This window comes from Electrona antarctica (genome assembly GCF_951216825.1).
Source record: "Electrona antarctica genome assembly, chromosome: 17".
NCBI lineage: Eukaryota > Metazoa > Chordata > Actinopteri > Myctophiformes > Myctophidae > Electrona > Electrona antarctica.
In genome coordinates, this window is record NC_136798.1 from 17253798 (window position 1) to 17267307 (window position 13510).

At 42.2% G+C, this 13510-nt stretch overlaps 1 protein-coding gene across 2 annotated transcripts in view; it reads right to left on the reverse strand.

The window, feature by feature from the left end:
* The window catches only part of klhl29 (kelch like family member 29), a 350051-nt gene that overhangs the window by 52707 nt on the left and 283834 nt on the right, over positions 1-13510 (reverse strand). For both annotated transcript variants that reach the window (XM_079527067.1, XM_079527068.1), the window contains 2 exons: positions 12202-12384; positions 8684-8864 (listed from right to left, as the gene is read on the reverse strand). In XM_079527067.1, coding sequence (XP_079383193.1) covers positions 8684-8864; positions 12202-12384 — 364 coding nt within the window. The remainder of the gene's footprint in view (positions 1-8683; positions 8865-12201; positions 12385-13510) is intronic.

The following is a 13510-nucleotide window of genomic DNA, read 5'->3' on the forward strand; positions in this document are numbered from 1 at the left end:
ATTGATATACTGATATTGTCATATAACAAGGCCTGGTCTGGGCACCAGCAAGTCTGTCATTCAAACGTCATGAGTCAGATCTACAATAAAGGAACTTGGCCTACTTTTTCTTTTTCTGATGGATGACTGGGAATAATGTGTCTTCATGATTTTGTGTAAGGTCGTAAGGATGAACACTCATTTTCTAGACTGAAAACCTTTCATGGCTAAAATGTTACCGTGGTAATTAATTTCTTCAACTCATTCTTAATGTAATTTCACTGACATCAAACACAATTTGGAGCGAACGCAGAGCTGAAATGCAGTTTGTGCTGATTTTCACAGACAATTAATATGATGAAGTATTTGAAAATTAATGTTGTCTTCAACTCTCAACACACCATATCAACGACCAACGTAATGTTACAAATGTTAGTGTAAGCAGTTGTGCAGTTCTGTTCGTGTCTATTACGACCTTATGACCCTATCAGTGTCGATATTGTGAAGTGTGGATGAATGGAAACAAATCAATAAATGTCACCAAGCGCACAGCAGGCTATAAGGTCAAAGGAGCAGGATACAGTAGTAGTATACTGTAGATATACCAGGAGCTAAATGAACAACAGATTCCCTGCAAACTGAGGATTTGTAAAGAAAGACAAGTTAAGTGTTAAGTGAAGATTAAGTGAAGAAGACAAGTTAAATGAAGATCTGTGAAGACAAGTTAAGTGTGTATGTGTATTGAGCTCTGTATGTAAACTCAACCAATTGTATTTAATAAAAAATGTTTATTAAAACCACGTCGTATTTGTGGATGAACACTGATGGTGACGCAACAAATGCTCTTGGTGGGTACAACTCTATTTGTTGCGTGCAGGCTGGTATTCAGGCGGTACCATTCTATTTGATGTGTGGGTGCTGGTATTCATATTGGAAGGTAACTTAACAACATTACGTATGACAGAAAGGGGCTCTGTAACTCTACTAAAGAAGAAGTCAAAAGATGCATTGCTAAATGTCTTATTAGAAACAAGGGGTTTTAACGAAACCTGAATATGCATATATATGACTGCTGTGAAGTTCCTCATTACTCCAGTATTCTATACTCTGCCTAACATTCATAAAGAATTCAAACACGTTTCCCCCAGGCAGACCTATTATCGCAGCCATTGGATTACTATAAGAAAAATCATCTTTTGTGGAACATTTCCTGCAATCTCTGACTCTCATCTCTAGAGATGCTAGGGACTTCATTACAGTCTTCAAGTCAATAAAACAACAACAAAACTGCAATATATATTGAATCCCTTTATAGGCTACTTAGTATGCCCCTATGAAGGGGGCCTGCTTGCTGCCAAATACGTTTTGGATCAAAGATCTGACTGTAATCCTACTAAATCTACCCAATGTGTCTTGGATCTTTTAAAACACTTAAGCCCTATATATATATATAGTTCTTCATCCATGGTCCCCTAGTGGTATTGGCTCCCTCATTTTCTCCCTCTATATTAAATCTGTTTGGCGAAAATAGCCGATCTACAAGCTCGTAGATCGGCGGCTATTGTCTGCAAATGTTTGCCTATAATGTTTTCCAATTTTCACAGAAGTTTCACTTATGGCATGTCCAGAATAGGGAAGGTACTGTAGAGTACAGGAGGTTTTCACCTCAAACGTATTTTCTTAGCGCAATGCCTTTTTCCTTCAGATCTCAGGTGTGGACTGTGGAGATAGGATCAAAATGTCTCCAAGTTTTGCTTCATAGGGTAGGGTTCTTCGAACACAATCTACCATGCGAATCCATTCATTCAGAACACCTATAGGTGTATATGGTATCTAGACTATGTGTTATTTCTATGGACAGGGCTAGACGAGACTATTGCTAAAAATTCCAACTTCACAATTCCAACATCTGATGCAAATACACTTTTCTGACACCTATGATGTTAACCCAGAAATAGAATTTTCATGGTGAATCATATGAATGGTGAATCATACATTTTTTTATCCCACAATTGTTGTAACCCATCACCCATTGTCAATTGTCTAGTGTAATCCTGGGCACTACTCTCCCTCTGCCAAGCTGGGGATAGCAACAGACTGACCTCATGTTTCCTTCAATGCATGAGGAGTACAAGCCGCTTCTTTTCACCTGACAGGGGGCGCGTTTCCCAGGTTGGACGTAGCGCGTGGAAGAAACACGTTATTCCAACCAATTCCTTTCCCCTCCAGGTGCCCTGGCTGGCCAGGGGGAGTCAGTTTAGAGACCAGGATTATGGCATGTGTTTTGTGAATGTACCTACCCTAGGGGACACGGGGAGAAGATGCAAACTACACACAGAAAGGTCCTTTCACCAACCCCACCTAGGGTATGGGCACTGATGACGCGGAGGAGAGAACACGCCCCCAGCGGGAATCGAAGGACCTTCTAGCTGTGTGGTGACAGCGCTAGGGCATTAAGCAACTAGTCAACTAGTTTACTAGTCGACTAGTAAATCCACTAGTCGACCTTGTTGGTACTAGTTGACTAGTTGATACAAATTTAAAAAAAGTTTATTTTTATTTTTATTTCCCCCCCCCCCCTCGATTTTGTAGGCCTCAAGATCAGGTAGATTATAGTTATAGTCACCATGTACACAGTTTTTCAATGTACAATTATTATTATTATTATTTTTTACATAATAGGTAGTTAAACAACTAGTCAACTAGTAAACTAGGCAACTAGTCAACTAGTAAAAATGACTAGAAGTGAATGCCCTAGACAGCGCTACCGATTTCAACCAAATAAGATGGATCTGCAGCTCTAATGAAGACTTCAACACCCAAACAAAAGATCTCCAAAACTGTTTCAGACACAGACTATGAAGAGATTTGGATTAAAGTGCCTCAGCCTCATTTGTCACAAACCAAATGCCTTGCTTACTAGACCACAAGAAACAGAACACAGTGGTTTGTGTCTCCAAGGACACAGATAATGAACATCAAAGAACATTGACATATCTTTGGATCCAGTACTTACAGCAAGAACTGTTTTTCAAAGCATAGTTTTGTGTGGTGTACGAAGGTAAATATTCTGCATTTAAATAGCACCTTTATCCAAAGGACCAAGAGGAGGGAATCCATCAGCTTCTGATATCCCCCTCTGGTAGTTCATTTTGATGGTCATGGACTCGTGGGATATGTTTTATGCTTACTTCTGGTTAGACTGAATTAAATGTATACATTTCCTTTTAAATGTAGATGTGATATTTATTCATGTTTAATAATATCACAATGTAACAATTTAATAAAAAATGTATGTTAGCCACAACCCTGGCTTCCCTTGTTGTCAAAGCAATGAAATGTATTGTGAGCTTGTAGGCTATTTTCACTAAGGAATATAATAGGGCTTAAGTGGTTAAGACCCTGTGGCCTTGGTAACTGAGCGGAGTATGAGCTTTCAGAGTGAAGTTGAAAAATGTGACCGCCAAGTACAGAGAAACAACAAAGTTCTGAAATACTTTTACAACAAAGATAATGTGCAGGTCTATACATCCCCTGATGCACCTTCTCAACAACAACAACAACAACAACCCTCATTAAGTGTTTACTTAGTCCTCCTATGTCTAATGCCAGTTCCAGACAGTATTGAGACATTCTGAAAAGAAGTTGAAAGGGACATTAACCATTCCTACTCAACAGAGGGATTCTAGGGTAGGAGAGATAGAGAAATGCTAAGAGCTACAGTATGAGAAGAATGAAGGACATACTGTAAGGACATTCTCAACTTTCAAATCAAGTCTTGGTAGAGCAAATGAATAGGAATCGTACAGGGACATTTGAGCAAGAAATTATTTCTTTCTGATTCCTCCACAGAAGGCTTACATCTCTCAGTCAGAGCTGAAAGTTCTTAACAAAGACTATCCTACTATACCAATCATGCATGATGCTCTCCCAAAGGTTCCCAAGTCCTTGGAAAAACCTCTACGTCGCCCCATAGTAGTCTGTAATGATAGTTGATAGACCCAATTGTGGTTCAACTTCCATCCTTTCCAAAAGGGACCAACCTGCCATCGGGATGAGCCTGGTGTCTTGCTCAAGGACACCTCAGGATGACGACATGAGGAGCGGGGTTGAATCAGAAATCTTCCGATTTCCAGATGCTCTATACTAGGGGTTCTCAACGTTTTTGGCCGGGGACCCCCGGAAATGCTTTGGCAATGTCTCGGGACCCCCGCCCCTCCCCCTCCCGACCACCTATATAAATTGACTGCTACAATAACCTTAACCCATTTTGGGCGGGAACCCCTTTTGGTGTTTTAAGCATTATGTTATAATTTAGCTATTGAAAAATAGCAGATCTACAAGCTCATAGCGCGCCACCGAGTGGCGCGCTACGAGCTTGTAGGTCTGCTATTTTTGAAAAATCGTGAAAAAAAAATAAAAATAAACTTTTTTTTTGAAAATAATTTGGGGACCCCCCAAACTAATTTGGCGACCCCCCGAGGGGTCACGACCCACGGGTTGAGAACCCCTGCTCTATACCTCCTGAGCCACTGCCGCGAGGTAACCACTCCAAACATACTAAAGTGACAGCCTGTCCCTGCCGCACTAGATAACACTAATAGACGCAAGCTCCATTAAGAGTCACAGCGAGCTCACACTGGCATCCCGTCATATTTAGATGGTGTTCTGACAGCCGGTGGGCCGTGTGTTAAGCTGGCATGGCCGGCAGACCCAGGACTGCGTGTGCCACTGTGAGCTGACGTCAACACGGCTGTGCCAAACAGCGGCTCACGCTCTGACTCACACTGCTATGCTCGATGTCACGCTGTGCTGATCAGCCACCGAGCAGAGACCCAACACAGAGCTCGAGATACATATTAATGGAGCTGCGGGGAAGTTTTGGTAGCAGGTCATAATAAAGCATCAAAAGTGCTCAAATGCCAGTTAGAAGTCTGTCAATTTTACTTGTCGCTTGGCAGGAGAGCTACCTGCACTTTAAAATACTTAAAGTAAATTCATGTCATGGTAAGTGTCAGTTTTTACACTGTAAATGTATTTTTCTTTGTTGATTAATTCCCCTGAAAATATATTTTTTCTGTTGTTGTCCTGCTGTTTATATCCACAGTGTATATCCACAGTCCACATTCCACACAGAATGACAATTATAAAATGACACAAATTTTATTCAAAATAAGGTTGACTTTTCAACATGAATAAAGGGATCAACTATATCAATAGTGTTGAATGCGAACTAATCGTCAATGATTTTCATATTGTTCATTTAACATGACCCCGGTGTGTATAGACTTTAAGTGTTACACTGGCTGTTGTGAGAATAATTATGCTTTTTTGGGGGAGAAAGGGGTGAATCACAAAATGCCACACTTTAGCGGAAAGAGCAGGTCAATTAAGCAGAACATCAGGGAGTAAACAGCATTCTTTGAATTTCAAGAGTGAGAATCTCACCACTATCTAAAGGTTATCAAACAAAGACACAGGGAAAAGCACCATCAAAGCATCGAAGCCACCGGGGGGGGTTAATGCTTAATACGCTCTACTCTCACAAACAGGAGACTTCTCTGTACCTTTGAATCGATAGCTCTGCTCTCACCTCACCACAAGCCTTTAGGACAGAAAAAAAACAAGAAAAAAAACAAGACCTTGGAAACAAATCCATTGAAAATCCATCCACACAATTTGAGAGGACCTATTCAGTTTTCAAACAATATGGCAGGTGAACAGGGAAGCTTGACCGGGGGGGCCCCTTCTCTCCCTGCCCGCAGTGCATGCCAGCTCTTCTCTCAATTGAAACGCCCGCTTCTTTCTTCACAAACCATTAAAAGTTGAACTATTGTGCTCGGCGTATTGGTCATTTTCCCCCGTGCTGTTGCAGAATGTCAGAGTGCAACGTTAGAATAGTAATAACAAGTAGGAGCAGCCTCTGGCTCTTCATGTACAGAGAGGGAGAGCGAGAAAGAAAGAGAGAGCTGAAGTACTGTATGTGGATGTTAGTTTCTTTTTATGACACTAATAATAGAGTGTAGTTGCTGAAGGCCTCCAAAATAGCTCTGTGTATGCATGAACGAACACACACACACACACACACACACACAAACACACACACACAGGGGCAGGCGTACGGTTACGGTACAGAGTTCCTGGGAGCCACAAATGCTCTAAATGGACCAGCAGCTTTCCAATTAAGCAGTTCAGAGGCAAAGGAATGAAATGCATTTCCATTATGGGGCAAACATTCCATCTAAGCCGCTGTCATAATGACACTGTATGGAAGCATTATGGGGATATATCAAATTACAGTGTTTCATTTGGAAACCTGTGTAGTGCACTGTGAACCGCTTCACAGATCCATTGTGCTGCCAGGTAATGAGCAACAGCGTCCTGATCTAATATGTTCAGTAATGTTCTTTTGATTGCTCTGGTTAATCTCACTCTGCCTGGCAGAGAGGGGAAGGTGGCTCTGTGCTCCTGACGACACTGCTCAGTCCTATAGTTCATGTTCACGCCTTCTCCCGAGTGGTCTACAACTAGAGTGACATTAACACACGCTCAGGGAGACGTTTGAAAATCATGAAAATAAAATATTTCTTAACCACCAAGCCTGATTGAGAAAAAAAAACCTGGGCATACAGTCTCTTTTGTGAAAGAGAGACTATGCAAATTCCCCACGTTTTCCACAAAGAGTCCAGACGAATACCACACCATATGAAAAGGGCCAACCGTGCTATTCTCTGTATGACCTCTTAACTACTAACAGCCAACCGATCAGTTTGCAATCCTCTGACGAGCGGAATCGGAACATACCAAAACGTGCCATGCACATTTTTGTGTGTTTTAACTTAAAAGTAAACTAGTCCACACAGCAGCAATGCTGTTTACTCTTTTGAACCGTCACTGTGTGTCCGGCACCAGCAACGAACTGGATGTGTGCAACCCCACTGTTTAGAACTGGAATCAAAACATACTCAAAGCATACCTTACCATAATGGAAAAAGGTCAGTTTTAGTAGGAATCTTGCCCCCTCAGCCATCGCGGCATTAAACAAACTGCCCCGCCGATAGGACGGTTCTGTATACAGTAGGGACCTCATGTTTTTGTATCGTCTTGGTGTGAAGTGGTACAGTATGTGTTGTTTTTGATGTGGGTGTTTGAACAGACTGTGAAGACAAATATCCTTCGGGACAATAACGATTATTATTACTGTACCAGCCTACCAATCTGTTTACAAACAAACAATCCGCTGACGGCTGGAATAAGTACACAGTATGCTGTACCAGCCTAACGATGAGTGGAATAAGAACATAGAATAGCTTACCGATCTGCTTACAAATACATATATACGGATATTATACGGTTATTTAGATAGACACTAGCTATTGTATGTACGTTATTTGATTGAGATTGATGGTAGGCATGTGGTTGCAGAATGTTAGTTAGATTAATGCTAGTCATTTAGTTATGCCATTTAGATAGATGCTAGATATGTTTAGCGGGTTATTTAGACAGATGCTAGACATGTAAGTTAATGCTATTTAGATGAATGCTGGATGTGTTATCTGGGTTATTTAGTGAGAGACTAGATATGTAAATGTTGCTATTTAGATTAATGCTAGATTTATTAGGTGGGTAGATGCTAGGTACATTATGTAAGTTATGTTATTTAGATTGATGTTAGGTGGGCGGATCCTTGGTATCATACTGTATATAAATTGTATGCTTGAGCAATGGAGAAAATGTACTCCAAATGAGAGGTTAAATGAGAGGGAGTTGTGTTTTTGCGTCTCCACATTTTTACTTTGACACTAGCTGTGAGCTATTTTGAGTTGAAAATACAGTAATATCTGGCCATAGTACATATAGTCTTAGATTTTTTTACTTTAGTAATTTGTACATATCTCTGGGACAATGGGCCCTTAATTCCCAGATAGGGAAGGTTACTATAGGAAGTAATTGGATATGATGCAATGGGAACTGAAATGGTAGCATTATTGGTTAAGATTGAAGGCAAAAATGCAAATGCAAAACAAAACAACTAACCGTAACATATAACCACTTCTGCAATATGCAGCGTCTCACCAATGCGCCTCACCATCTGCCAGACACTGCATGCACACTGTGCATATTTATTTGCTGAGAGCGGATTACTTCAAAGAACACCTCAGCATCCGGGCTGATTCCGCCCAATCACCCGCAACACATGGAGAAATGGTCAAGGGGGCCATTGATTCGGGGTTAAGTCAGAGCTGCTTTGTTATCTCAAGGCAAGCCTTCCAGGTGGGTGCATTCTGGATGAGAATCTACGACTCGTCTATCTATCATCTATCATCCCTATCTTTTCTGGATCAGATCCCACTTCGAAATCATGAAAGTATGTGCGGCCCACCCATCTGACCATTAGGACGGGGAGTTCTTTTGGTGTTTATTTTCCCTTCAGGACGGGAACGGGGTTCTGGTTGCTATGTACAGTATGCTATGTACAGTATTGCTATGTGACATACGTTTTTCAAACTTATGTCAGGATTTAGAAGGAGTTTTTAGAGTCGATCGGCATCAGTGCTAAATGGGCCTTTTTTTTGTTAATTAATGTTATATGATATCATTACAATCTCAGTGTTTTGACAATCGTTTGGGGGTCCACTTGCAGTATACTCCCGGCCCCACAGGCTGGGAATCGCTGAGTCATCACAAGCTGCATGCGGCTTACCTCTCCACGTGGTCCAGGTTTCCCGACATGCCCAGACCTCCGATGGTGTACAGCTTGCCGTCGTACACCAGGCTGTTGTGTCGGCAGCGGGCCATGTTCATCCGGGACACCAGGTTCCAGTTGTCCAGCAGGGACATGTAGCACCACACGTCAGCCACTGTCACGCCAGACTCTGTACCACCTACACCAGGCAAAGTTTAGGGCTATTAGTAAGTATTCCAGGACAGCATAATAAAGCTTAGTATAATGTAGAATATATGTGTCGTAATAAGCATATATATATCGAAACATTGGTAGGACAAATGTCTTTTATGTATATCTATATCTGTTCCATGTTGGAATTGAACAATAGCACGTATCAGACACACTCTAGTGATTTTTTAAGGCTCAAGGTTCCTCAGGCTGAACAGTTGCAGTAACAGAGAATGCTCTCCCCCTGCAATCTTAAGCTCAAACCACACCAATGGGTTGGAATGCAACTCCTTGCAACCAAATGGTTGTGAGTAGAGGCATGTAGTTCCAAGCAACCATTGAATTGAACCAATCGCTTGATTCGCTTGGGTCGTCTTGCGTCGACATGCGCCACAATGCGCTGACGTGCAACAGGACATATTACACCACTGGGACGAACGCTAAAACAATTTTGTTGCGTCTCCACCATTGGTGTATGTGTTTTGTGCTTTACACCCCTGTGAACACAGCTAATTGTGTGTGATGGAGTGCCCGGTCAAGCCGATTGCACCACAGAGGAATCATAAGAAACCATCTTCTATCTTATTTTTCTTGCATGTTGTGCCTGTGTGCTGATCTCGAAAACTTGGGTCCACTCCACGGTTTAGGACAAACTTTTAAGTAGAACAGTTACGATAATAATAACAGTGTGAATTGAAGGACAAAGTCACCTGACCGAAAGCTGTTTACCAGTGTGCAGTCAACAAACAAAACCAACCAACCAAAAAAACACCCATCTCTCTTGTTTCAGCACGAGAGCCTCCTTCAAAAGCATCTGCTCGATGCCATGTACTTTGACACGTAACACCGGGGAGTGACTTTGTGACCCCATTCCAAGTGCAAAGGAAGGTCACAGCTCATAGCCCATTGATTGGCCGAGCCAGTGCACCTCTGATTTCCCAACTGACTGCCAGGCTTCCCTGTGGACAATCGCAGCCCTGTTCCAATGCCCAAACACGCATTTACATTTATATGAAAAGAGAACGAGAGGGAAGTACACGCAGGACAAATCCTGTAGCATTTACGCGCTGCAATGTCAGGGCCTCAGTGCCGAGCGAGACTCCGACGCAAATGGACCGTGGAGCTAGCAATACAGTGCACCTCTGGAGGAAGTTAAAGGTGGCTCAGAAAGGGAGAGAGAGATGGAGAGCGAGAGAGAGGCTGAGTGCATGGCATGGAGTGGAACAAAGGAAGGAAGGTGCTAAAATACTGCAGCGACTTTAAAACCAAACTGGGGAATACAGGAGAGAGGTCCTGAAAATGTTAGGACAGATGGTGCTTTAAATAGGACAGAATGTATATCAGTAGCCTGCATAATATTAAATATTAAAGTTGTTTACCGGGATGACCACGCGAAGAACACGGAAAATATCTTTGGGAGCTTTTACTTGGGGGTTTGGTTTGTGTCATCCTAGTTAATCTGTCTTTCCCACTGACCCCCCCCCCCCCCCCCCCCCATCCTGACTAGTCCTCACAAAACCTGAATTAAAGATCACATTGCTTGCAAAGCTTCACTCTTCCCACCTCTTATTTTCAATCCATCTGCCACCACACCATCACAATCTAAAACATGAATATGAATGGCTTTTCCTTCATCTGAGACTCTATGTTAATACTGCTCGAGATGCAGTCATTAAAAACGTTCCCTGGTGAGATGCTCCATGCCTGAGTGCATAATTTAACTGAATCTTTTGCGTTCAGGTCTCTCCAGAATTCAAACACTTTGATGGAATCAATTGGCCAACACAGATTTTTATAAAACTGTCTGACCAAAGTGCATATTTATCATTCACCGAAAGTCAGATCTGAAATCGGCCAGTAAATATGAAAAGTTTAGGCAACACTGTTATTGCAAAAGTATTGTTTGAAAAAACTGCAGTATGATTTGAAGGTACTGCTTGGTCTTCCAAACGACCAAGATCAATAACCATAAAATCAAGTTCCTAGTTTTAAGATGAAAGCGTCACTTTTCTTCTTCGGGTCCATGAATAACGATATCCAGGAATTGAGGAATTACAGAAAATAAAATGTTATGAATTACAATGTTACACTGATACCTTGAACTGCCATCCTGTTTTATTGTTCTATGTGTACTAAGTGCCTCTTTACTGTGTTTTTGTGTTTCATGTTACCTGCCTGTGTTATGCCTTGCTGTAAACCAAATCGCCCCACGGGGACAAACAAATAAATGAACCTGAACCTGAGGAATTACAGTGATTTGGGGAGATCTGGGGATACATTGAATGTTTGCATAGATAGAAGAGGTAGTTAACACCCTTAACACCGGGGGTATTTGGAACCATTAAATGAGGGCAGCTTCAGAGCCTATTTCAAGATTGCTCCGTCACTAATGTTGCTCTGGAGAGGGACGTCTGGAACACTCTGGTGGAGCTGTTGCACCCGCGACCCGACTACGGATAAGCGGTTGAAGATGGATGGATGATTTAGATTCAAGAGTTACTTCACGTTTTAAGATTTTTCATCCCCTCCATTAAAATGGAGGGGGACCACTTTGGATGACGTCCCAACCGGAAATGACATCAAATGTTGCCCAATCGACACTCCCAGCCTGTAGACAGGTGCGCTCGGTTATGGAATGATTAATGTTCCGTCTTTTGATTAATCTCTGTCCGGGGCGTGGAGCGTAACTATTTGATAGGACGGAGACCTCTGTTTTGGCAGGTAAGAGTGTTAACTACATATCCACATATGGGAGTTACATTAGTGGTAAAATTAAGTGATGGATCATGGACATCGTGTTGGGGTGTGTGAAATTCAACCTATTTTTCATCATAGACATCTCTTGATTTTGTAGGGAGAATTTTTAATTGGGCTTTCAACGATATCTCCACAATTGCCAGCCTTCAACACAAACAAAGGAGAGATATTTCTCGCCTTGAAATCGAAGTATTCAAATGCAGTGAGGGGCACAAAATAGCTTTTGTTACATTTAATCAGTTTTTGTTCTAAAACAAGAAAAAAAAAGGAATTGCAGCTGTTCGTGTTTTTAAATCGTTTCCAAATACTTTAAGCTGAGAAAGTGTGAAAGTCCTTGAAAAGATTTCCCTGGCTTCTGAATTTCAGAAAGAACCCCCCCCCCCCAACATTATTATTTTAATAAGCTGTATTTTGGACTCTGGGAATATATTTTCTCACAATGTGTTATTTTAGATATATTTGGGCAAATCTATATATACAGTATATTCTTGTATAGTTTCAAACACATGTACATGTACACATGTACAAACACGCCACCTACACAAGTTTGTGGGTGGTGGGAAGTATACCTGATAGGTAGATGTTGTCTCCGGCTGAGATGACACTGAAGAACTCGCGATCGTAGAATGGCAGGCTGGCCAGTGGATACCACTTGCTGTTCTGTGGGTTGAAGCAGGTGACCGCTGTGAGCGAGCGCTGGCTCATCCCTATGGCTTGACGCCCTCCCACCAGCACTATCACCTCCGCCACACCTGGGAGGACAGAGAGACAGAGCAAAATAGAGAGAGTGAGGAGAACGGAGGAAAGAAGGGCGGAATAGATACAGAAAGGAAATGGAGGATGGAGAGAAAATGGGGACAAAGGGAGCCAGAATATAGAGAGACGTGAGGTTGACAGGGGTTGAAGAAAAGACCGAAAGAGAGGGAGAAAGGACAAAGCAAGAGAAGAAGGGAGAGAGGGAGGAGAAGGGGGAAAAGAGAGTTAACTTTAATTGGAAGAGACAAGGTCAAACATTTGTTGAGAGACGACCTTGTCAAGTGGTAAATGGTCTTTATTTCTATAGCGCCTTAAGCCAAAGCACTGTACAATGTGCTTTTACATTCAGTCATTCACATACAGTACTCATTCACACACCGATGGCGGAGGCAACCATACAAGGCACATCGGGAGCAGTTAGGCGTTCAGTGTCTTGATCAAGGACACTTTTGACATGAAGCCAGCAGGAGCCAGGGATTGAACCGGGGACCTTTCGGTTCCCAGATGAGCCGCTCTACCTTGTGAGCTACGGCCCACTGCAATGCAATGCTGAACTGCAATGAGGAGGGAAAAAACATGGTGCCAAACATTTTACAACTGAGTATTTTGCTGCGGTATGTGGTATGTGTTTATGTCTATTTATTAATACTGTCATTCCCAAAAAACAAACAAAAACAGGTATTTTTAAGATACCACCTATTCATTTTCCAAATACGTTAAAAATACAAATAAGCTCGATGACATGACTGTGGCTGGGCAAGAGCGGAGTGTAAAAAGTGACTCGCTCCCAGTCAGCCTGAAACTCCCACACAAACCAGGTGTCTTTTGAATTCGACAGGCCGTCGGCTGCTTGGAAGTCAATAAGCATGCAGTACGGGAAAAACACACAAACACAAAATGCAAAACAGAAAAGTTTCCTCTTGTTCACAGGAAACTCTGTGCTGTGTTTAGTGGGAGAGTATAACTCAATTACCAAGACTGATGGACCTGCCATCTGCTAGGAGACTGCTCGGCCCTCCTGTCCTCCATTCTCCACACAGATACAAACACACTCCCACATACGCACAGGTGCATGTACTGTACTATATGTATGTGCGCACGCACACACGCACAGTGCGCACA